This window comes from Osmerus eperlanus, chromosome 22 (genome assembly GCF_963692335.1).
Source record: "Osmerus eperlanus chromosome 22, fOsmEpe2.1, whole genome shotgun sequence".
Lineage (NCBI taxonomy): Eukaryota > Metazoa > Chordata > Actinopteri > Osmeriformes > Osmeridae > Osmerus > Osmerus eperlanus.
In genome coordinates, this window is record NC_085039.1 from 12,171,374 (window position 1) to 12,196,705 (window position 25,332).

The 25,332-nt window shown below is 47.1% G+C and overlaps 2 protein-coding genes across 2 annotated transcripts in view; both read right to left on the reverse strand.

The window, feature by feature from the left end:
* Nucleotides 1-10,556, reverse strand: part of LOC134009060 (complement C3-like) — a 35,600-nt gene extending 25,044 nt beyond the window's left edge. The window contains exons 1-15 of the mRNA XM_062448744.1: nt 10,521-10,556; nt 9,297-9,444; nt 8,952-9,118; nt 6,951-7,109; nt 6,626-6,688; nt 6,313-6,403; nt 5,731-5,779; nt 4,976-5,066; nt 4,740-4,829; nt 3,351-3,453; nt 3,084-3,182; nt 2,836-2,928; nt 2,392-2,475; nt 2,051-2,192; nt 1,703-1,902 (exon numbers count right to left, since the gene is read on the reverse strand). Of these exons, the coding sequence (XP_062304728.1) occupies nt 1,752-1,902; nt 2,051-2,192; nt 2,392-2,475; nt 2,836-2,928; nt 3,084-3,182; nt 3,351-3,453; nt 4,740-4,829; nt 4,976-5,066; nt 5,731-5,779; nt 6,313-6,403; nt 6,626-6,688; nt 6,951-7,109; nt 8,952-9,118; nt 9,297-9,444; nt 10,521-10,544 (1,554 nt within the window). The 5' untranslated portion in view covers nt 10,545-10,556 and the 3' untranslated portion in view covers nt 1,703-1,751. The remainder of the gene's footprint in view (nt 1-1,702; nt 1,903-2,050; nt 2,193-2,391; nt 2,476-2,835; nt 2,929-3,083; nt 3,183-3,350; nt 3,454-4,739; nt 4,830-4,975; nt 5,067-5,730; nt 5,780-6,312; nt 6,404-6,625; nt 6,689-6,950; nt 7,110-8,951; nt 9,119-9,296; nt 9,445-10,520) is intronic.
* Nucleotides 1-22,893, reverse strand: part of LOC134009025 (complement C3-like) — a 47,937-nt gene extending 25,044 nt beyond the window's left edge. The window contains exons 1-12 of the mRNA XM_062448665.1: nt 22,776-22,893; nt 22,016-22,211; nt 21,674-21,839; nt 21,175-21,272; nt 20,863-20,951; nt 20,622-20,704; nt 19,689-19,776; nt 19,345-19,447; nt 19,048-19,168; nt 18,571-18,686; nt 18,172-18,315; nt 17,978-18,092 (exon numbers count right to left, since the gene is read on the reverse strand). Coding sequence (XP_062304649.1) covers nt 17,978-18,092; nt 18,172-18,315; nt 18,571-18,686; nt 19,048-19,168; nt 19,345-19,447; nt 19,689-19,776; nt 20,622-20,704; nt 20,863-20,951; nt 21,175-21,272; nt 21,674-21,839; nt 22,016-22,211; nt 22,776-22,852 — 1,396 coding nt within the window. The 5' untranslated portion in view covers nt 22,853-22,893. The remainder of the gene's footprint in view (nt 1-17,977; nt 18,093-18,171; nt 18,316-18,570; nt 18,687-19,047; nt 19,169-19,344; nt 19,448-19,688; nt 19,777-20,621; nt 20,705-20,862; nt 20,952-21,174; nt 21,273-21,673; nt 21,840-22,015; nt 22,212-22,775) is intronic.
* Between the last annotated feature and the right edge of the window lie 2,439 nt (nt 22,894-25,332).

A 25,332-nucleotide genomic window follows, 5' to 3' on the forward strand; every position in this document is an offset into this window, starting at 1 on the left:
GGTCTGCTGTCGGAGCTGATTGCGGCCACTCTAGTCAATAGACCAATTATCACCCTACGTCACACGACTGTCAAGCAGGCTCAACTGCGCATGTCGGAGGCAAAAGACGAACTTCTCCCGGGTAAAATACACTTGTGAGTGTCGATCAGGTCATCATGTATCTCTGGCCACTGGATTGCAGGGCTTGACATTAACTTTTTGAGGCACTTGTCCTTTGGGCAAGTACATTTACGTTTCACTTGTCCATGCACAAAAGTCACTTGACCCCCGATACCTTTAAATAGCCTGACCAAGTGATCTCACTCAGATTGCCAGTTTTACACAAATCACAAAAATAATCGGACCAGCTGGCTAAAAGCAGAATTCCCATATCTCTTGAAAGCTGCCCTGCTCGACTTTTTTGGTGTCTAATTTTTTGGTGTCGAATTGACCGAACTGTAAAATTATGAACTTTGTGACATAACGCAACCAACACGACAAGCCTGTCTACCGGGCGACATTCTCACTCAAACTTCAAGACTTTGGTGACCCAAATCAAAATTATGATGTGACAGATAAATGGTAAATCGCTTTCTGTCTTAAAGGCTGTCCTCCTTGACCTGTTTGGTCTTTTTAAATCTAACTATTTGTATTATCCATGTAATCCTCTAGCCGTTATAAAGGCTACCTTTCCCGGTTTTCTGCCACCATGTTGCGCGCGTATCCCGAATGTTTACAAACAAATAATTGGTCTATAGAGCTCCGGACGTCACGTGACTTTACTGTTTATGTCGCCATTTTGGCAGGATAGTAGTGGCTAAAATGAACTGCCCTGCTCCCATCCATCCTCCCTGACGCGTATCGTTACGGTAGGACCGCCCGGCCCAGCTATCGGTAGCCTATCTGAGAAAACCTTTTGAAAAAGACGGGCTATGGACCCAACCAACTCTATTTGGGAGGGGAGAACTCCCTCACATGGTACAACCCATGCAGAGGCTTCAGTGTCAGAATGTGGAACGTGTGTAGCCTACTTTAAGAGAAGATAGACTAACGTGACAAATGTCCGAAAGCAAAATCCTCGACCGGCCCAAAAGTGAAGCAGCCCACCGGCCCAAAAGTGAAGCGGCCCACCGGGAACTCTCCCGATGGCCTAGTATAATAAAATGCTGGAAGAAACTTATAGTTTAAATTGTGTTACTTGTGTGTTTATTTAGCAGATGCTTTGGTCATTGTAAATAAGAATGTGTCCTCAGTTGACTTATCTGGTAAAATTAATTAATTTGTAATTAAAAAGCAACATGTAGAGAATTTGAAACTCTGACCTCTTTAACTTCTATCAAATGCGTTAACCACTGAGCTATGTCTGTACACTGTTAAAAATGATTAAATATAAGATTTTTTTTTACTGAACCTGAGAAACTATCAAGTTGGTCTTTTAAAGTATTACAGCTGTACAAAGATACAAAAATATATACGAAGTAACGTAAAGATTATTTTTGAGCACAGCCAAGGACCTTCAAGTTGGACATGCAGGTTTGTCTGTAGGCTTCAATCAAACAGAAACAAACATTTTATTTGAGCAAAAATGACACTTTAATGTTTGTGTTCACAGAAGCAGGAGGGTACCATGGTAACCACTTTGCCAATGTGTGACACAAGCTTCTATTTTAATTGGCATTGTATTTTATCACATGCTATTATTTTACAAATCATTTTAGAATAGGCAAAATTGGTAGACAGTAAGCGGTCATTTTGGAAACTTCCACCCAGACTTATTTTTGTGGGCAGCCTTCAATCTTCTGCTCAGTCACCAGCTTTTCCAGCCCCCTACAGGTCTGCCGGTAGGGCTGTTTCGGGCACTCTGCTGGTGTGGGCCAGTACTCCACCCAGGTCTGCTCACCCAGGACATACTGGTACTCAACACTGCAAACACACACACAAACATTATATACAGTGGTACAGTAACTCAAACATACACATACTCTCTAGCAAGACAGGTTTCCAGGAACAGGGACATACACTCTCTCCCTTTCTCTCCCTCTCTCTCCCTCTCTCGCTCACACACACTCACTTGGCTTCCTCTCTGGGTTTATAGACGTCCTTGGAGACACCCATGAGGAGGTACGTTTTCCCCTCCTGAAGGCCCAGACTTTCTCTGCAGAGAGCAAAGGCCACAAACTCACGCAGATTTCCCATCGCACTCTTATCAATGCCTGGATGAAAGATGGAGGGAAGAGAGAGGAGAGGAGAGAGGGAGGGAGCAAGAGAGGATATGGAGGAAGGAGAAAAGGATGTATGAGGGGGCCACATGAACAATCTACCTGTGCTGGTTGATTTAGTTTAAGAGTGTGATTGGTTAAAGCTCTGGTTGTGATTTAGTAGAAACAACAGGAGAAAGGCTTCGCTAGCTACCTCCTTTGAGGACGTCCACTATCCTCATGGTGTACATGTCTGTAGTGGCATCTGGGACCATCTTCTCCATCTGGACTTTGAAGACTGGAAACACAGGGTAGGATGGAGGGAGGAGATAAGTGAGGGAAACACAGGGTAGGATGGAGAGAGGAGATAAGTGAAGGAAACACAGGGCAGGATGGAGAGAGGAGATACGTGAGGGAAACACAGGGTAGGATGGAGAGAGGAGATAAGTGAAGGAAACACAGGGTAGGATGGAGAGAGGAGATACGTGAGGGAAACGCAGAAAGAGATAAAAGTAGAGAGATGGGAGTTACTGTCACCAGCACACCTGCTTCAATTGAACACCCCTGTTTTACACTCTCTCTCTCTCTCTCTCTCTCTCTCTCTCTCTCTCTCTCTCTCTCTCTCTCTCTCTCTCTCTCTCTCTCTCTTCTTTCTTACCGTAATCCACTGACTGGTCTTTTGTGACCTCACAGGCCTTTTCAGAACGGTCGCTATCTTCTAAGCCCAGCTTCTTCTGCATGCTGCAGTTCTCTGGGAAGACAAACCAACAGAACAAGGTATATTTGATTGTAAAAAGAGTGGTAAATAGTGGTCCTTAGTAACCATGGAGTGCTTCTACTGGGCTTGAAATGGGTCTATGAATATGTTCCACAACTTGTTTCCACGGCGATTGTGATTAGGTTTACCTTCAGCACATTTACAGATGCTTTGGTCCTTCCCGGAACACAGTCTCAGAAGGCCTCCATCCGTTCGCTGTGGATGGTAAAACACCCTACAACGGGATTCTGCAAAGCACACACGGAAAACCATTAAAAAAAAAGTTTTTTAGACATATAATATATAGGTTATAGGTGCCCAGTGCCCACTGAATACTTTTGATGGGGGCAAACCTTGAGAACACAGAGGATCATTAGAGATAGAGGAACGTGTATGTGACATGGAAGGGAACTTACTCTGATAATACTCATACACAGTCACTGCTGCAGGTTGTAGGACCCCAACCTTATCAACACTGTGGATCCTGAAGTTCACATGGTCCCACTCTGTGTGAGACACCTGGAGAGAGAGAGGAAACAGAGAGATGGGATAGAGGGAGAGAGAGGATGGAGGGAGAGAGGATGGAGGGAGAGAGAGTGAGTGAGAAGAGAGATAGTCAAAGACAAATAACTTCATAAATCCACAGGCAGTAGAGGAGGTATAGAAAGAAGAGCTGATTGGTTGGGGTAAGGAGAAAGGAAGATGATTGGTTGAGGAGAGGAAAAAGGAAGGTAATTAGTAGAGGAGGGGGAGGATGAAGGAGATTGGTTAACCCTTGTGTTATCTTCGGGTCATTCTGACCCATCAGTCATTGTGACCCACCGTCGTATTGCGACAACTTTACCGCATAGCAAAACAAAGTGAAGCATTTTCTTTTAATCGATGGGCTGTCTCAGACCCCCCACATTGCGAAGGTTAAAATAAATTTATTTTGATTTGTTTTTTGTATTGGGTAAAATTGGGTAAACACAACGGTGGTTCGTTATGAACCTTTGGGTCATTTCTCTCCACTGGCTACCTATCATGGCCCGTATCAGATTCAAGACCCTGGTATTGACCTTCCGAGCAGTGAACGGGACTGCACCCGTCTACATCAAGTCTCTCCTGCAGCCTTACACCCCCACCCGTCACCTACGGTCTTCTTCAGACAACCGCCTGGTGGTCCCATCGCTCAAGACCGCCCGGTCCCAACACAAGCTCTTCTCCTGTCTGGCCCCCCAGTGGTGGAATCACCTCTCCACCTCCATCAGAGTCACTGACTGTCTCTCCACCTTCAAGAAAAGGCTCAAGACGCACTTGTTCCGGGAGTACAACGGTACTTAGGAATGGTTCGCTTGACCCGATGTTAGTTTCCTCAAGGATCACAATGACTCTTGCTCAGAGACTTGTTGCTCTTGTGGTTGGTGGTAACTGATTTAAAATTGTTTGTACTCGCTGTGATATATTGTTTTTTATTATTGTTGCTTGTCTTTTTTTCCACAGGTACACTTGCACTTATAGCAGTTCATGTTGTTTAATTGTAACTTGTTTAACTACATGCTCTTATGGTTCTTCCCTTTGGCACTTACTTTGGTTGTTCACAATGTGTGCTTCATGTTTTGGCTACTCGCAATGTTTTGTGGCTATCTCGTTGTTATGATCAGTGACTTATGCACTTTGTAAAGCTCTTTCTTGGAAGTCGCTTTGGATAAAAGCGTCTGCTAAATGAATAAATGTAAAATGTAAATGTCATATGACCCGAAGGCAGCACAAGGGTTGAGGAGCCGATGTGGGAGGGGTAAAGGAGACAGTTGAGGAGAAGGTACCTGATTCAGATAGATAATGAGGGAGCCTCTTTCAGACAGAGCCTTGTCCATCTCAAATTTCTCAATGTAGCGATCTTTCCCTTCCTTCAACTACACACAGACACACACACAAAAAGATTCGCACATGAATGTGAAAAATATTAAACTGAAAATGAGACTAAGGTCAATATTTCAGTGTTTGTGTTTGAGAGAGAGAGCAGAGAGAGAGAGTGTGTCTGTGCCCCCAAGTGCCTCACCTTTGTCAGATCCCCAATGTCCACTATGAAGCCAGTTAGCAGGCCAATGTCCAGAACCGACATGGTGGCATCTCTTTCCTTGCTCTTATATCTGCCAGACGAGATGACCAAAGGTAGAGAGAGAGAGGTAGAGAGGGAGAGACAGATGTAGAGAGAGAGGGAGAGACAGATGTAGAGAGAGAGGTAGAGGGTGTGTATACAGGTGTGTTTAAAGGTGTGTGTGTATAAAGGTGTGTGTACAGGTGTGTATATAGGTTTGTGTACAGGTGTTTGTGTGTGTGTGTACAGGTGTGTGTGTGTTCAGGTGTGTGCGTGTATATAGGTGTGTGTACAGGTGTGTGTGTGTACAGGTGTGTATACAGGTGTGATTGTGTTCAGGTGTGTGTGTATATAGGTTTGTGTACAGGTGTGTGTGTGTTTACAGGTGTGTGTGTGTGTGTTTACAGGTGTGTGTGTGTGTGTTTACAAGTGTACACAACATAACACCAGGACAGGAAGACGAGGTGGAATTAGAGGTGACATCCGATGGTCCAAAACTAGACACTGTTTGTTCGAAAACTTATTTTATGTTATCAAATGTACTTTATGTAGTTTTGAGAGATAGCTTACAACATATATACATAAAACATTTGTTGTAATATGGTATGACTTTATAATAATCTCTTTGCTGTATGGATTAAGCCTCAGTAGCCAGTACATTAAATGGTTTAGTGAGAGGGTTAGGGTTAGGGAGGTTGTAATATTTCATATCTTACCTTGTCTTTATTTTCAGCAAGTAGGTTGCTTCAGCACCAGGGTAAGATGCTGTAAAAACATCATATACTTAAGTGAGATCATCGAAACTGATTGATGGAGAATAGTGAGAAGGTTAGACTCTTTCTCTAGATTCTCTCTCTCTCACTTTCTCGCACATACACATTGTACTACATATTCTTTCAATAGAATAATACGAATAAGAATAATTGCCATCTCATTTGAAAAACGCTTGATGGCTTAGACCCACAGAGGACTTCTATTTCATATAGAATTAATTTATAATTTTGTATCATTATCATTTATAACCATGCATTATTATTATTATGTATAAGTATAAATGTAAATTATTTATCATAATTATTTGTAATTATTTACTACATTCTTATTTACAACATTCCTATTTACCACATTCATTATTATTCATTCCAACAAAAGATCTATATAAAGCTACCAATACCATACATGGTAAAAGAGTAAAACATGTAACAAATGACTTACCAGGGACAACTTTTGCAATTTGACCATTTAGCACATAAATATTTATTTTTGATGATTTGGGTCAGGGGTGTGGATTTATGTACCTTTTCCTTCTTTCACCATTTCCACTTCCAGGTCAAAGTCATTACAGCCAGGATTCTTTTTGTCCAAGACGGCATAGTACAGAGTCAGCACCTGAGAACAAGAGAGAGAGAGAGACGGAGAGAGAGAGACAGAGAGAGAGACAGAGAGAGAGACAGAGAGAGAGTGTGAGAGACACAGAGAGAGACAGAGAAAGACAGAGATAGAGAGGTATGGAGAGAAAGTGGCAGAGAGAAATAGAGTGAAAGTGTTCCAGTGTTGAGCATAAGTGAATACATAGACGACTAAATGACAGTTGGGGAGTTTATGTCTCACAGATATGGTGGCGGTGCCAACTCCTCTGGCTTCCACTGTCAGGTTCTGATTGACATCCGGGACCTGGTGATGCAGAGCACACACACACACAGGCACACTCACAGGCACACAAACACACACACAGGTACACACATACACACAGGCACACGCAAACACACAGCCCAAGACAAGAACATTATGCAAAGTGTGTGTACGTGTATGTGGGTGTATTTGTGTTCACATGGTTGTATCTATGTTTATGTTTATATCTCTGTGTGGGTGTGTGTATGTGTGTGTGTATATCTGTGTGTATCTGTGTGTGTGTGTAGATGGGGGCAGGTCTCACCTTTGTGGTTCTGGTGAGAAATTGGTTTCTCCTGTTAAAATTCCACTTGTCTGGGTTCTCCCTGCCAGCTACATGGATATCTACTTGCAGGTCAACCTCCTTCACGTTTTGGGTTTTGGACCAATACTCAGCCACTGCCTGGTACACCATGATAGTTGCCTGTTGTGTGTTTTTATTTGTGAAATGGAGGCAAAAGAAACACAAACAATTGTTGCGTTAATACAGATAAGTGTAATACGTAACGGTGCGTGTCCACTGCAGCGACGCGAGCGAAGCGACAACATGCCAGGCGAATGGCTTGCGTGGTGCATTGTGGGTAGCGACGCGATTCAAGCGATTCGAGTTGAGATGTTCTCAACTTTATGCAAATGAGGAGCGATTTTCACTAGCGATGGCCAATCGGAGTGTTTTCTTGTTTCTCGTAACATAGCAACCATGGTAAACATTTCTAGCTTTCAGTTACAAGATGGAGAAACTAATCGCTTGTGTGGCTGCATATCCAGTCCTGTATGATACGTCTCTGTATTTTGTACAGAGACATTGACTAAAAGAATGAGGCCTTGCCGACGTTGTCGATGCTCCTGGTGTTTTTTTTGTACTTTTAAATTCAGTCTTGTCACATTACGTAACTTCATTCTGTGGCAACTAGCTAGCTAGCCCGGCTGGGACTCCCTCGTCGTATCGACAGATTAGCAGAGACTTCGAGTAATATCATAAAACTTTTACACATGTCAACTTGTATGTCTATTAAACAGTTTTGAGTTGTATTTTGATTGATATTGTGTATGAGTACGTAAACCCAAGTCTGCACGCTTTGCCATGAGACGTTATACAAACTACAACAGTGACTTTAAAGAACTACAACTCTGCGTTAATCTGTCTGACACGCCCCCGAGCGTGGTGCACTGTGGGAAGGCGAGCGATGGCAAGCGATTCGCGTCGCTGCAGTGGACACGCACCGTAAGGGATAATGCCCGACGAGGTGTACATTATCATGCGGAGCCGTGAACCGTCCGACGCATTGTCCATTATCAGGTGTCCATTATCAGGTGATATTGTACATCTCGAAGGGCATTATCCCGCTTATACTATGGTCACTTGCCAACGATTTTTTTTTACAAACATTAATTTATGTTTTTATGCGTTTTGCAATAGAAATCTAACGTTTTTCAACATTAGCCAACTGTAATATTTCTAGTCCGCTCAGCTCATAGAACCAACACCGGCTTTCTATTGGCTGAGCTATTAGCCCGAAAGCTAACGTTATGCTAGCAAGATTCAGAGGCAATAACATTGTGTACGGTTGACAAACAGTAAATATAATTTTACAGTATGTTTGAAAATAAGATTTGCTAGCTAACCAGCCATGTCACTGTCCCAAAATCAATATCAAGATTTTCACGAACAAAGTATCGGCCATACTAGTACTAGGCTACAGTACGGCCGCAGCCTGTGGAGCGAGTTGAATAGCAAATGGATGTGAAATGACTGCATCAAAGTTGACATTTTCTCCAAACAGTAATTATAATTTGACAGTATGTGTAACAACAAGACTAGCCAGCTATTGAGCCATGTCATTGTCCCAAAATAAAATCTAGATTTTTACGAAGAAAATAATCGGCATGTCGTGTTGGCCGCAGCCTGTCTGAAGTAGATTTCAAACACTTTGTACAGGCTCATACTATGTAGCCAGCGCAATAATTTAGAACGGTGAATAAACCGTTTTGCTGAAACTACTTAGTAGGTGTCCATATATCTCCATATACATCCCAATGCAGTATGTATATGTGTGTGTCAGGAGTCAGGTGGCTGAGCGGTGAGGGAATCGGGCTAGTAATCCGAAGGTTGCCAGTTCGATTCCCGGTCATGCCAACTGACGTTGTGTCCTTGGGCAAGGCACTTCACCCTACTTGCCTCGGGGGAATGTCCCTGTACTTACTGTAAGTCGCTCTGGATAAGAGCGTCTGCTAAATGACTAAATGTAAATGTGTGTGTACACACCTGGGTAGATCCGTAGCCACCACCAGGTCTACGCTGCAGACTAAGCCACTTGACGATGGGCCCTGCCTCCTGCAGAGCATCAGCCTTCAGCAGGGCCAGCAGAGCGTAGGCAGTGGCCTCCAGGGTGAACGTTCCAGATCCCTCGGGGACCTTCCAGTGGTCTAGACCTGTAAAACACACACACAGTCATGCACGTTAGGGTTAGGTGTGAAGGATAACACGATTTTGAATGGGAGTGAATTGTCTGTTCTCACTAGGATAGTGTGTGTGTGTGTGTGTGTGTGTGTGTGTGTGTGTGTGTGTGTGTGTGTGTGTGTGTGTGTGTGTGTGTGTGTGTGAACTGACCTGTAGAGAACTTAAGAAGCAGTCCCTTGTCAAGTGCGCCATGGTTGGCCATGGCGTAGGATACCATGGCAACAGAATAGGGATTTTTGATATCGGGCAGACGTTTCTGTAGGTAAGCCACTGCCTTGTTCATATTACTTGTCATACTCTGAAGAGGAGATGGGGAGAGGAGAGAACATAACTGTTAGACCTGTGCATGTCTGGTCCTTGATTATATGCTGCACTTATGCAGCTTTGGATACATTTTCTGCTAAATGAATACATGGTAACGCCTTAAGTAAATATTAATTAAAAGGTTTCCTTAATGATTTTCTTAATCTTATGACTGTGTGACATATATAGATGTAGGAGAGTTTTGTGTGTGACTCCAGTGCCGCTGCTAGCCATTTTGGTGCCCTAAGCATAATTCCTTTATGATGCCCCCCCCCCTCCCCCTTGCCAGTTTAACTGTTTATTACCAAACATATAACTCAATACCAATAGCCTAACACAACAGCAGCATCACAATGTAACACCTATTCAGAGGTGGTGGTTCTCTGCTGTGTATCTGTCCCTAAACAGCTGGTTGAGGGTGGTTGATCAGGGCTTGGCAGGGACGGACTGGGAGTAAAAATAGGCCCTGGACTTTGATCCAGACCGGCCCACCAGAACCGGCCCCGTATACGCCACCACAGCTGCCCTGCCAATGCATCCACATTCTGTGTTTGATGTGATGCTAGTTACGGAGTTCCCAACGTAATGCGAGCGCGAGCGAACATTTTTGGCCTTTATTTGAGCGCAAAATAGTTTTTGAGCTTCGTGTAAAATAAACAGCCGTTTTTCAATTGGTAAAACCTTGTCTAGTGAAGGTGATGTATTTTTGTCTCTTAATGCTTCAGCCCCACCCTTACGTTTCTTAGCCTGGTTTTCCAAATTATAAACATTTAAAACTGAAAGCATGCAGCCAAGGAGCTCTCCACATTTATTACTCATTTAAAAACTATTTGATAAATCGAATATAAAAGCATCATAGAATGTAAAGTAAAGTAACAGCTAGCTGGCGTCAGTTACTTGTAAAATGCATAGATAATGTTTAACAGTAAAATCTCAATTTAGCTTGCACCTAACATATTTCAGTATGCTAACATTAGAAATAACGTCAGCTAGTTCGAGGTGTATGCATAGGCTAACCATTAAATTAGCAGCACATTTCCCGTATTTAACAATGAGTAAACATGGACTTACCTGAAAGTGATGCACGGGCATCATTTCTTATTTCTGCCCCTGACTCCTGTTGTCTTTTTGAGGCCATTTTCGAAAAGTTGACCCTACTGTCAAAGTGCGTCAGGCCACTGAGATAGGAAAGGGCACCCACGGCGAGCTTGGGAAGTTGTGTGTATTTGTTTTGGGGTTTTTTTTTGGGGGGGGGGGCACCATCGTAACTTTTTTTGAGTAATTAAATATATCTCTTGTTCTGCCTGTTTTGTGATATACATGCCTAAAAGGTGCCTAATATTTATATACTGATATAACATCGGCATTATAATTATTAGTACTATGATGATTTTTGAGTTGGCAATTTTTTGGTGCCCCCTCAGGACTTGGTGCCCTACGCACAGCGCGTAGTGCGCGTTATGGGAGCGGCGGTACTGTGTGACTGTGCATGTCAAGTTATTGTTGACTGTATGAAACATATTGTTTATTATAGTTATTGTTGTATTGTTTGTATTTGAAGTTGTTTGTATTTGTGAGCTGTGTGTGCCTGTGTAAAGGCCGAATTATACTTCTCCGACTCCGTTACGGACAGACGGACGGACGGAGTCGGACGGATTGGTTGAATTTATAGTAGTCCGAAGGCTGTGGGTGCTGATAACACTTCACCGCCAGAAGAGTAGGTGGCGCAACGGTTTTTTGTAAGTCGTCGTCGAGTGTTTATTTACTTAGGTTATCGAGAAGTCGGAGCAAATGTACAAATGAGCTGTTTCATCAATAAAATACGCACATTTTCAGCAACTACGCTGCCCATTTCTCGTCACATTTGAATTCAGATGCTGATTTACATGTACTGTTTAGCTGAAATATGAATTGTAAAAACTTACAGCAATGGCGGTCAAAGGATTCTGTTCGTCCTGTTTATCACGGCAACCCCGCCCCCGCCCCTGACGCAAGCGGTTCTAAATACGGACCAATCACAGCCAAGGGGTATCCGTAAAATGACGGACGGACAGACTGATAGTCAGGAAAATCAGGAGGTGCACGTAGAGCTCTCTCCGAGGGGCTCGGAGAGGGCACGGAGAGGGAATTCCTCGTCGGAGAGGGCGTTCCCTGTGTCCGTCTCCGTAAAAACGGAGAAGTATAAATCGGCCTTAACTCACTATGATGGTCCGCTCACACAAAGGGCGTGCCTCCTGCAACGCAATGAGTACGAAGGCAGTCATAGAGGCATCTGGATCCAAGCGTTCTACTCCTCCCTAGGGCCAGACAGACGGGCAGACAGACAGACGGGTAGACAGACGGGCAGACAGACAGACAGTCAGGTTATTCAGCAGACATTATTCAGTGGGCAAGACTTTGACAGACAGGAACACAAATTGAATATCTATGTAAATGATACACAAACTGTGTAATACTTCATCAAGATCCCTTTTTTAGAGTTTGGCTTAATAGCCTTTTATCTGGCAAACGTTTAGATATCCTGATAAAAGAAAATATATTCTTACATAAAATATATATATATATAGTACAAACATAAAAAAATTACATATATTACTGTGTACATTTTGTGAAAATACAAAATCAGTACACTTCAAATTGTGTAGATAAATATCATAAAAATGTAGTATATCAAGCTGACATTTAATAATTACATGTATAAAAATGTTCGGCTTGGAATACATGATCATATTTGACAACAGATGAACCAGAAAATGTTAGAAAAGAACCAATTTAGAGGTAATGTAGGTGGCCACATGGGGGCGCTGTTGAGACGTGTTATGATATGCCTGCGTGTCTTAAGTCTTACCATCATCCCTACTGTGTTGACGGGACTGCTTTCCTTGAACCTGCCGTCAGGCTGCTGGGATTTCAGGATCAGCCATTCCACGGCCTTACACACCACTTTGGACTCTACAGCGATCAGCGAGCTCGACATGGCAAACACCTTGGTTACATACGCTGTCAACCTGGGAATTGGATGGGATTTGGGGGCAGGGGGACAGAAAGAAGGAGGGGGGGGGGACAGAGAGGGTAGGGGTGTGAGGGCAGGGGGGGTAGGGTGTGAGGGCAGGGGGGGTAGGGTGTGAGGGCAGGGGGGTAGGGTGGGTAGGGTGTGAGGGCAGGGGTGGTAGGGTGTGAGGGCAGGGGGGTAGGGTGGGTAGGGTGTGAGGGCAGGGGGGTTAGGGTGTGAGGGCAGGGGGGTTAGGGTGTGAGGGCAGGGGGGGTAGGGTGTGAGGGCAGGGGGGTAGGGTGGGTAGGGTGTGAGGGCAGGGGTGGTAGGGTGTGAGGGCAGGGGGGTAGGGTGGGTAGGGTGTGAGGGCAGGGGGGTTAGGGTGTGAGGGCAGGGGGGTTAGGGTGTGAGGGCAGGGGGGGTAGGGTGTGAGGGCAGGGGGGGTAGGGTGTGAGGGCAGGGGGGTAAGGTGTGAGGGCAGGGGGGTTAGGGTGTGAGGGCAGGGGGGTTAGGGTGTGAGGGCAGGGGGGTTAGGGTGTGAGGGCAGGGGGGGTAGGGTGTGAGGGCAGAGGGGTTAGGGTGTGGGTCTTACATTAAGGTTTCAGAATGTGTCAGACTCCAAGGTGGGTTATGAGGTCAGATATGAAATATTCTGTGTGCGTGTGTAAAGCTTTGGATGTGAGGTCACATGTAGGTGGATTCTTACCAGGTGCTGCTGGGTGTATCTTTCCAGATCGCATAGGAGCCATCAGGTTTATAATAAGTTGCCTCATTCTGGTACCCTGGCAGACACACACACACTCAATACCAGCCGCTCTGAAAGATGTGTGTTTACGGACGATACTCGTGTAAGACTAGAAGCAGGACGGGCCCTACCAAGTCGGATGTAATTGATAGCGGTAGCTCGCTTCTCCAGGCCGATAGATTCCCACTGTCTGGTGGTGTCCAGGTAGCGGGTGGCGATGACGGGCAGGGTCATTTTAGTCATAATCTGTTCTCCACATCCTGTTGGCTCTTTGATCAGGCTGCCCATGGTGCTGCCACTCATAACACTCTCCACCAGCAGGCTAGTCTGATCCCCTCCTGCACGCACACACGTGAACACACACACACGTAAACATACACACACACACACACACACAGAGGAACATACATGCATTAACAAACACATACATTTGTACACATAAAAGTAGGCATGCACATACACACTCTGCATCTGTGAAGCATTACCTATAACATTGATTTCTGTGCTGGCAGGTGTGTTTGGAACCTGGTTCTGGGGCACGGCACTCTTGAGATCTTTCTTCTCCACACCTCCTGACTTGGAGGGGTCCAGTTCGACTGAAACCAGTTTAGTGATCAACTCCCCTGGAGGCTGCGAGAGAGAGACACGACAAACAGCAAACAACAACAATTTCAACAAAACAATAACTGTGTGGATGTGGTTTCACCCCCCCTGCAATGTCTACGTCTCAGAGCAGCTCACCACCACACGCAGGATCTTCACTACGCCGTCCTGTAAGCCTGACTCAAAGACGGAGGCCTTGACCTCGATGTTCTGCTCGCCCAGCTTCATGGGGATCATGACGTAGGGCACCACCAGCGTAGACTCCGCCTCTACAGTCACATCTTTGACATATGGTTTCTGTTTGTTGGCCGAGCTGCAGATGTTCTCGTTCTCTATGAGATAAACACGCACCTGCGGGTAGAATGATACTCATTTGAAGAGGAAGGAAAATAGAGAGAGAGGGAAGGAGGGAGGGACAGCGAGGGGTCTTACTTTGATTTGATTTAATTTGTAGTTGTGAAGGACGGCTTTGACCTCCAGCTGTTCGTTGTACACGGCAGAGTAGGGCAGCCTCAGGTCAATGAAGAAGTCCTTCAGAACCACCATCTCAAAGGGCTCAGTCACACAGATAGCTGGGCACGGGACAGAACATTCTGGCATTGTTCTAATGTCCGACTTAATTTAGACTACAAAAGGCAGTGAAAAAAAAGATATTTATCAGGCAGATATAGAGACGCCCGAGTGGGGGTCCTCACCGTTCTCTTTAGATAGGCTGATGGCGGTAATCTGCCAGGTAGTGATGGAGTCCGGCATGGCAGTGACCTGATTGGCTGATGTAGTTTCACTGCAACATAAAGGATACAATAGGTGCATTTGTATTGACTAGCAATTCTAGACCATCACCAACAATTCTAGACCTAGCCAACTGCCTGAAGTAGAAGAGTTTAGCAGTAATATCTTTGCACCAGCTTTTACCATTTTTGGCCTGAAGGACAGGAGGGCAGGGTGTATTCGTTCCACAGCCAGCTCTCAGGGAAATTAGTACGAGACGTGATCTCATCTGGACTGAGGTACGAGGCGTCATCACCTGGCGAGGGAAGGGACATCAGATGAAGAAGAAACCTTTTTTGTCTTGATCAAACAATTGTGGCACGCGCAGGGAGCAGATGGGAGGGAGGAGGAAGGAGGGAGGAGGGAGGAGGAAGGAGGGAGGAGGAAGGAGGGAGGAGGAAGGAGAGAGGAGGAAGGAGGGAGGAGGAAGGAGGGAGGAGGAAGGAGGGAGGAGGAAGGAGGGAGGAGGAGGAAGGAGAGAGGAGGAAGGAGAGAGGAGGAAGGAGGGAGGAGGAAGGAGGGAGGAGGAAGGAGAGAGGAGGGGAGCTCCCACACGCATGCTGGAGGCTCTGTCATTTTAACCCAGCCAGCTGTCCCTCCTCCCAGCCTCCTCCCAGCCTCCCCCCAGCCTCCCCCCAGCCTCCCCCCAGCCTCCTCCCAGCCTCCTCCCAGCCTCCCCCCCAGCCTCCTCCCAGCCTCCTCCCAGCCTCCTCCCAGCCTCCCCCCAGCCTCCCCCAGCCTCCTCCCAGCCTCCCCCCAGCCTCCTCCCAGCCTCCTCCCAGCCTCCTCCCAGCCTCCTTCCAGCCTCCCCCCAGGTCAGCAGGAGCCAGGTCAGTAACACCCAGGGACCAAGTTCAAACTACTTTCTGTGTGTGTGTGTGTATATATGTGTGTGTGTGTGTGTATATCTGTGTGTGTGTGTGTGTCTTACTGCGTGCCAGGTCAAGCTCTTCATGGATGTTTTTCTTCCTCTAAGCCTCCATCTGTTCACAGCAGTACTTGAAGGCATTTTCGCAGGCAACCCCTTCGGTGACAAACTTGGCACGCCGCGAACACGAGTACTCCAGAGCGTTCTGCTTCATACCGCTGACACAACACTCCCTCTCCAGCGACTGGTACTTGGCCTCTGAGGAGGGGTCAGTGTTACTACACAGCAAATGTTTTATGTTTTATTTATTTCAGCTTATTGAGCTGTCAGGCAGCTCCTCTTACCCAGATTAATTCTGACTTGAAATTCTGTGACAGCCCGCCTCCTCCTGGTCCTGACTGGACAGTTTGGCTCTAGTGTGTGAGGAGAAAGAGGACAACAGGAGGGTGACTGTGTGATAAGAGAAGAGGAGAGAGAGAGAGAGAGAGAGAGAGAGAGACAGAGAGAGAGAGAGAGAGAGAGTGAGAGTGAGAGAGAGAGAGAGGAGAGAGAGAGAGAGAGAGAGAGAGAGAGAGAGAGAGAGAGAGAGAGAGAGAGAGAGAGGGAGAGAGAGACCGAGAGAGAGAGAGAGAGAGAGAGAGAGTGAGTGAGTGAGAGAGAGAGAGAGAGAGAGAGAGAGAGAGAGAGAGAGAGAGAGAGAGAGAGGAGAGAGAGAGAGAGAGAGAGAGAGAGAGAGAGAGAGAGAGAGAGAGAGAGAGAAAAGGTGCTGCAGAGTGGGGAAGATAAGACACTGTAGAGCAGATGAATGTGAAGAAAGGGAGGAGGAAGGAGGAGGGCGTTTCTACCGGTTCTGATGTTTGTTCCTGAGGCGGTGTTGGTCTCAAACATCAGGCCAGCATCGTAGAAGACTCCCATACTGTTCTGTCCACTTCCTGCTGTACAGCCTGTGTCATACTTCTCCACCACATCCCATATCTAGAGTGGACACACACACACACTCTTAATGGAATAGGAAATGCAATAGTGACTGTTATAGGGGAAAGACTGTGGATAACAGGACACCGGATTGAAAGCATGTTTCACAGAAGTCAAACGGTCAGTCAAGAGGACAGCTGATACCTTTTTCTGAGTAAGTCTGTGTTTGTTGTTGAGGACAGTGACGCCCTTATCCACAGCCACCAGTCCCACTTTGGCCCCAGGGTCTCCAGTGATCTTCAGTTGAAAGTTGTCACGGGGCAGGTATGATGATGTTGGTCTGGTTGCCTCGACTTTCAACTGTAGGACAACAAAAGGGTGGAAGACAAGAGTGGAAGGAAGTAAGTCTGTGTGTGTGTGTTCACGTGTGGCAAGTCTGTGTTGGTGTAAATGTGTGTGTCTCACCGTGCCCATACAAGAGGTCTGGACTTCCACCCAGACAGAGTCGGACACCACCTCGTTAGTGCCCACGTGGTAGTACGCCACTATACGGAATGAGGGCTTCATGTACTTGGTAATCTCTATTGTGAACGACAGGATTGTCTGTTTGTCTTTCCGTTGCTTCCTGATTGATTCCACCAGCTGACCCCGGCTCAAGATCTGATTGGACGCACAGAAAACATTAAAAAAGATTTATTTTCACCACTTTTTGCCTCTGTACACCTCCTCCCTTCTCTCTCATTCTGCCCCTCCTTCAGCCCACCAGGAAGGTGATTACTTCTCCCTGCACCCCCCTCCGCCCCTCCACACACCCACCAATATGGTGATATCCATGTCAGATGGTCCTGCTCCAAAAGCCATTTCCACCTGCATGTTTTCATCTGAGGGTGAGGAAGAATCAGTCAGGTAGACAGTCTCGTGTATAAATACATATCGATAACCATGTTCATAGTTCAATAAACATTTCTTCAAATATCATGTAATTAAATAGAATTCTCCTGAACCATTATATAATAATATGTACAGAAATAAGTTCTATGTCATATAATTATATATATAACATTTAATGATGACATCATAAAAAAAAAATCTTAACAAACACAGGTATGTATGCACCTGTGATTTAGAAATATTCGAAATCCAATGTGACAAATTGTCAAAAATTCCACATTGAATGAAATGGCTTCAAAATGCATTTTGAATCAGGTGGAATAATATAAACCAGTCACTTTTAATAAGTTCATTTAAATACATGTGTCTAATCATTCACTAGAGATGACAGTTTTCATATAACCATGGAACTGATATAAACTGATATAAACTGATCTAAGTTGATAGAAGAAATATAATTGATATAAACTAATAGAATTGATATAAACTAATAGAACTGATGTAAACTGATAAAACCAATAGAAGTGACTTAAGCTGAAACACGTAACCCTGATAGGTTATGTATCTGTTATAGACTAATACATTACCCTGATAGGTTATGTATCTGTTATAGACTGATACGTTGCCCTGATCGGTTATGTATCTGTTATAGACTGATACGTTGCCCTGATCGGTTATGTATCTGTTATAGACTGATACGTTACCCTGATCGGTTATGTATCTGTTATAGACTGATACGTTACCCTTAGTGCTGACTGATAGATGCAGCAGGTTATTGGTGTTGGACTTGTAGGGACTGATGTCAAGTGTGGCAGTAGCCTGTCTGTCTGATTTAATGTCTGGATCGTTGGTCTTGACCTGAATTTTACACACACAAAAAGTCTTATTGTGAGCCTCAATGATTGGCTGTTTGTTAATTTTAAGGGGCGGGTCTTACAATGATCTTTATTGATCCGCTCTTGTCGGTGTTGACTGTTGCCATGGCGATGCCTTGCTCGTTCGTAAAGGTAGAATCTTTCTTCGGTGAAACCTCCAGTTTGACTCTCTTAGCCGGTGTCTGATCAGGGTTTGTGACGTAAACCTAAACATAAAGGGCATCATTTTGTTATTTTCAATTACAAACCTAACCCATCATTACCAGTAATTCCGTTACGTCTCACTACTTGGTTAAAAAGTGCACGTACATCTTCATTTAAAAAGGTGGTGCATTTTGTAAATATTATAGTTATGTAAACAGACATATGCGCAGACTATAAACGTGCGTATAACACAAATAGGTTTAGATAGAGTTCAAACAGCCCAAGGGGGAACTTTGTTGCCAAGGCAATGTCTTTACCTTAACATAGAAAGGCATCCCTGGTTTGAAGAACTTGGGGGTGTGTTTGAAGTGGATGGTATAGGGGGACTCAACAATCTGGATGCCACCTTTCTCTGCCTCCACCATCTCTCCACCTGGAGCAGAGAGAACACACTGTTAGACACACACACACACACACACACACACACTCACTCACATACGCAAGCTTTGTCCCAACCTTGACAGTGACAGAAAACTCTGGGGGAATTATCATTTTCACAATATTTTAGATATTTCACAATTTGCATATTAGCATATGATTCACTCTCTACCCATGATTTCCTTATTCAGATCATGGTTTTAGTACCCACTTATTACAAATGTCTAATACGGAAGGTGTTCAATGGGTCAATAACCCATGAATAGAATAAACAAGAACACTCGCAAACACACACACACATTCAAAAACCTCCATACACACACATTCAAAAACCTCCACACACACACATTACTCACCGGTGTCAGTCAACACCTTGACTGATATGTATATTGATTGGGAGACCAAATCTTTCATCTCTTTGAAGGTACGTATGATGTCATCTCTGTTCAACACCGCCTCTCCTTTGCCATTCTTGATCTGATATCACACACACACAGTCGTCTGACAGGAAGCAGGGGTGTGTTTGTGCATGTGCACGTGGGTGTGTGTGTGTGTGAGCGTCCTGAGCGTGTCTGTGTGACAGTGGGAATGTGTATTTCCAAGGTTGGTTGTTTGTGTAAATACTTCACAGTGTGTGTCTGCAGGATATTTACCTCTACTCTCTGAAGGGAAGAAGGGAAACTGTGTTTATTCCCTCCTTTCACCACCCCAAACATCACATAGGCTACACCATTCACCTCCTTCCCAAACAGATACCTGGGAACACAGCAAGCATCAGCAGATTACTAACACACACACACTCAAACAGATACCTGGGAACATAGCAAGCATCAGCATATTACTAACACACACACACTCAAACAGATACCTGGGAACACAGCAAGCATCAGCAGATTACTAACACACACACACTCAAACAGATACCTGGGAACACAGCAAAGAACCAGAACATGGATTGAAACTTCAGACAAAACTGATGACCAAATAATCGCCTCACCTCGCTCTGAGGTCAACATGCAAACTTTCATCATCGACGTAGAAGAAGGTCTTCTTAGGCTCCACCTTCACCTCGAAACTGGGCAGAACTGGAGGGAGACAGGAAGTAGGGGGGAGAGAGGAAGTAAGGGGGAGAGAGGAAGTAAGGGGGAGAGAGGAAGTAAGGGGGAGAGAGGAAGTAAGGGGAGACAGGAAGTAAGGGGGAGAGAGGAAGTAAGGGGGAGAGAGGAAGTAAGGGGGAGACAGGAAGTAAGGGGGAGAGAGGAAGTAGGGGGGAGAGAGGAAGTAAGGGGGAGAGAGGGAGTAAGGGTGAGAGAGGAAGTAAGGGGGAGACAGGAAGTAGGGGGGAGAGAGGAAGTAGGGGGGGAGAGAGGAAGTAGGGGGGAGCGAGGAAGTAACGGGGAGAGAGGAAGTAAGGGGGAGAGAGGAAGTAGGGGGAGAGAGGAAGTAAGGGGGAGAGAGGGAGTAAGGGGGAGAGAGGAAGTAAGGGGGAGACAGGAAGTAGGGGGGAGAGAGGAAGTAGGGGGGGAGAGAGGAAGTAGGGGGGGAGAGAGGAAGTAGGGTGGAGTGAGGAAGTAAGGGGGAGAGAGGAAGTAAGGGGGAGACAGGAAGTTGGGGGGAGAGAGGAAGTAAGGGGGAGAGAGGAAGTAAGGGGGAGAGAGGAAGTAAGGGGGAGACAGGAAGTAGGTGGGAGAGAGGAAGTAGGGGGGAGAGAGGAAGTAAGGGGGAGAGAGGAAGTAAGGGGGAGAGAGGAAGTAAGGGGGAGTCAGGAAGTAGGGGGGAGAGAGGAAGTAAGGGGGAGAGAGGAAGTAAGGGGGAGAGATGAAGTAAGGGGGAGAGAGGAAGAAAACTTAAGATATGATGTTATATATATTGTTGCACTGCTGTGGCAGCAGAATTATAGAGGATAATTGAGGGATTGACAGTTTCTCACCGTATTCTTTGACCTCAAACTCTGTGGTGAAGGTCCTCTGTGGGGTGGCCTGGAACCTGCTCACCAACTGCCACACACCGGGACTGCACACACACACACACACACACACACACACACACACACATATGCACACCACCCGCATATACACCACCCCACACACATACACCACAGAAATAGATGATAAATGGATGGATGCATGGATGGATGGATGGATGGATGGATGCATGGATGATATGCTGACCTGACAATATCTGGAAGCTTGAAGTCCCCAGATTTCATCCCCTTGTCTGGAGTTACTGTGTCCCTGAGGATGGTGATGTTCTCTGGAGTCTGATATTACAAAATGCAATTCATGAAAATGTGCTGTTTTGCTTTTGTTAGTTTTTTTTTGCTTTGATGCCTACATGTTCACAACTGGGATTTTTTTCTTACAGTACAAATAGTTTATTTTAGTGGACCCTTTCTATGTAATTTACTGCTATATCGTGTAACATACTGATATATAGTGTTATGTACTTCTTTGTGCTATGTAGTGCTTGTGATGGGCCTTTACCACAACATCAATGTCGATAGAGATGTCTTTATCCTGTTCAAACTGATCTTTGGTCAAAGGCTCCATTCTAGGGGTCACAGAAAGCGCCCTGTATAAGACTGAGATAAAGACAAACAGAAGGAGAGAGAAAGGATGAGAGGAAGAGTGATGAAGGAGAGGTTTCTGTATTTCACTCTCGACTGCATCCAGGATTAGGCCACAATTCCATGTTGTTGTCTGTTGATGTTGGAATGTGTCCCACATCTGCTGGTGTAACATTAGCAGAAACCAGCCTGTTTCAAAAAGCCTTGGATTGACCAATCAGGAAGAGGGGGGTAGTGAAACCAAAAAATATTTATAGTTATGTCAATCACGCATCCATAGCCAGCATTTTGAGATGTGTTTTGACAATTCAGAGCCACCAAATGTTAAGGCTGACGATTACGAAAAAACACAAATGAAAATGTTGCACTGAGTGTGAAAAGACCTTTAGGGTTATGTGTTACTCTGAATGTCTGACCTGTGGTGCCGGGGTTGTAGATGGGTTTGTCTGTCTGGATGAAGATGTACCCTGCCTGGAAGGAGGCCAGCACCACCTTCTCCAGTGTTCCCGTGGGGAAACGCGCCTCCAGGTAGACGTACTGCTTCTGTCTGTCGTCCATATTGATGTAGTCCTCCTCGGGGATCTAGGGTCAGGGGTCAGGGGTCAAGGTTCAGTACAGTTTGTTTAGTCTCAGACATATCAACTTGTGTGTGTGTGTGTTTGTGTGTGTGTAACCTGTGCATTGTGTGTTTATGCAACATTCTACACACAAAATAGTTTGCACTGACTGTAAACATAACAGTTTCCTTGACAACTTACAAAGACTTCGACTAAGCTCTGGAATTGGTTTTCTGAGTTTAGTTGCACATCTTTTTCAAACAGTTTTTTGGTCTTGGTGGGATGGTTCTTGATCATGACCGTGACCATGAACGGACCCCCTGAGTGGTCCTGCATCTCCACAAACACGTTCTCCTTGCTGCCCACACGCAGCACGTTAGGAGCAGACAACACCTGTCTGGAGAGGGAACACACACACACAATACACACACACAATACACACACACAATACACACGCACACACACACACATGATACACACACACACACTTCAATCCTAGATTCCTGTCCCTTTCCTTTCCTAGTCTCCTCTCATCATCTCCTCCCCTTCTCCTCTCATCATCTCTCTCACTGTCTCTGACAAGGCCAGGCGTCACTGTCATAGGTCACTGACTGCTTGTTCCTGGCTAAGCTCTAACTCTACTGGACAAATATTGGTAACGTTTTTGATGTAGAAGGACACACTTTATACATTAAACCCAATTTTTCCATTTGAACTCTTAATTCAAAACCAACTAATGTACACATTTGTAGTTTTATAGACTGATTTAATGTTTTATACATCATTCACAAAATGTACAAAAAATTATATATTATTAGTTTGAACATCCTGAACTTTAAAAGTAGTGCCCATATCGGCAGAGTATTACTTTGCAGTAGTACAAGTCACTCCAATGTTAAATAAGACATTACCAGCCGTAATCAGAGAGGTAATCAGTGTTTGTGTTAATGTGTGTACTTACAGTGGCGCTCCGTCAGACGGTGAGGGGAAGGAGACAGCCAGGGTGGCCAGAGCCACACACACCAGTTCCACCCGCATGGTTTCCTCAGGTCCTGCTGCTGTCTGCTGAGGGAGTAACTACTCACTCCACGCTGCAGGACTTATATCCTGACTCCCTGTCCAGACCAACCCTCCCCATGTAGCCCTCCCTCCTCCATCCAGCCCTCCCTCCTCCATCCAGCCCTCCCCCTCTCTCCCCAATGTAGCCCTCCCTCCTCTCTCCTCCATGTAGCCCTCCCTCCTCTCTCCTCCATGTAGCCCTCCCCCTCTCTCCTCCATGTAGCCCTCCCCCTCTCTCCTCCATGTAGCCCTCCCCCTCTCTCCTCCATGTAGCCCTCCCTCCTCTCTCCTCCATGTAGCCCTCCCCCTCTCTCCTCCATGTAGCCCTCCCTCCTCTCTCCTTCATGTAGCCCTCCCCCTCTCTCCTCCATGTAGCCCTCCCCCTCTCTCCTCCATGTAGCCCTCCCTCCTCTCTCCTCCATGTAGCCCTCCCCCTCTCTCCTCCATGTAGCCCTCCCCCTCTCTCCACCATGTAGCCCTCCCCCTCTCTCCTCCATGTAGCCCTCCCCCTCTCTCCACCATGTAGCCCTCCCCCTCTCTCCTCCATGTAGCCCTCCCCTCTCTCCTCCATGTAGCCCTCCCTCCTCTCTCCCCCATGTAGCCCTCCCTCCTCTCTCCTCCATGTAGCCCTCCCCCTCTCTCCTCCATGTAGCCCTCCCCCTCTCTCCACCATGTAGCCCTCCCCCTCTCTCCTCCATGTAGCCCTCCCTCCTCTCTCCTCCATGTAGCCCTCCCTCCTCTCTCCTCCATGTAGCCCTCCCTCCTCTCTCCCCCATGTAGCCCTCCCTCCTCTCTCCTCCATGTAGCCCTCCCCCTCTCTCCTCCATGTAGCCCTCCCCCTCTCTCCACCATGTAGCCCTCCCCCTCTCTCCTCCATGTAGCCCTCCCCTCTCTCCTCCATGTAGCCCTCCCTCCTCTCTCCCCCATGTAGCCCTCCCTCCTCTCTCCTCCATGTAGCCCTCCCCCTCTCTCCTCCATGTAGCCCTCCCCTCTCTCCTCCATGTAGCCCTCCCTCTCTCTCCTCCATGTAGCCCTCCCCCTCTCTCCTCCATGTAGCCCTCCCTCCTCTCTCCCCCATGTAGCCCTCCCTCCTCTCTCCTCCATGTAGCCCTCCCCCTCTCTCCTCCATGTAGCCCTCCCCCTCTCTCCACCATGTAGCCCTCCCCCTCTCTCCTCCATGTAGCCCTCCCCCTCTCTCCCCATGTAGCCCTCCCCCTCTCTCCTCCATGTAGCCCCCCCCTCTCTCCTCCATGTAGCCCTCCCCCTCTCTCCTCCATGTAGCCCTCCCCTCTCTCCTCCATGTAGCCCTCCCCCTCTCTCCCCATGTAGCCCTCCCCCTCTCTCCTCCATCCAGCCCTCCCCCTCTCTCCCCATGTAGCCCTCCCCCTCTCTCCCCATGTAGCCCCCCCTCTCTCCCCATGTAGCCCTCCCCCTCTCTCCTCCATGTAGCCCTCCCCCTCTCTCCTCCATCCAGCCCTCCCCCTCTCTCCCCATGTAGCCCTCCCCCTCTCTCCTCCATCCAGCCCTCCCCCTCTCTCCCCATGTAGCCCTCCCCCTCTCTCCTCCATCCAGCCCTCCCCCTCTCTCCCCATGTAGCCCTCCCCCTCTCTCCTCCATCCAGCCCTCCCCCTCTCTCCTCCATGTAGCCCTCCCTCCTCTCTCCCCCATGTAGCCCTCCCTCCTCTCTCCTCCATGTAGCCCTCCCCCTCTCTCCTCCATGTAGCCCTCCCCCTCTCTCCACCATGTAGCCCTCCCCCTCTCTCCTCCATGTAGCCCTCCCCCTCTCTCCCCATGTAGCCCTCCCCTCTCTCCTCCATGTAGCCCTCCCTCCTCTCTCCCCCATGTAGCCCTCCCTCCTCTCTCCTCCATGTAGCCCTCCCCCTCTCTCCACCATGTAGCCCTCCCCTCTCTCCTCCATGTAGCCCTCCCCCTCTCTCCACCATGTAGCCCTCCCCCTCTCTCCTCCATGTAGCCCTCCCCCTCTCTCCTCCATGTAGCCCTCCCCCTCTCTCCTCCATGTAGCCCTCCCCCTCTCTCCTCCATCCAGCCCTCCCCCTCTCTCCCCATGTAGCCCTCCCCCTCTCTCCTCCATCCAGCCCTCCCCCTCTCTCCCCATGTAGCCCTCCCCCTCTCTCCACCATGTAGCCCTCCCCTCTCTCCTCCATGTAGCCCTCCCCCTCTCTCCACCATGTAGCCCTCCCCCTCTCTCCACCATGTAGCCCTCCCCCTCTCTCCTCCATGTAGCCCTCCCCCTCTCTCCTCCATCCAGCCCTCCCCCTCTCTCCCCATGTAGCCCTCCCCCTCTCTCCTCCATCCAGCCCTCCCCCTCTCTCCCCATGTAGCCCTCCCCTCTCTCCTCCATGTAGCCCTCCCTCCTCTCTCCCCCATGTAGCCCTCCCTCCTCTCTCCTCCATGTAGCCCTCCCCCTCTCTCCTCCATGTAGCCCTCCCCTCTCTCCT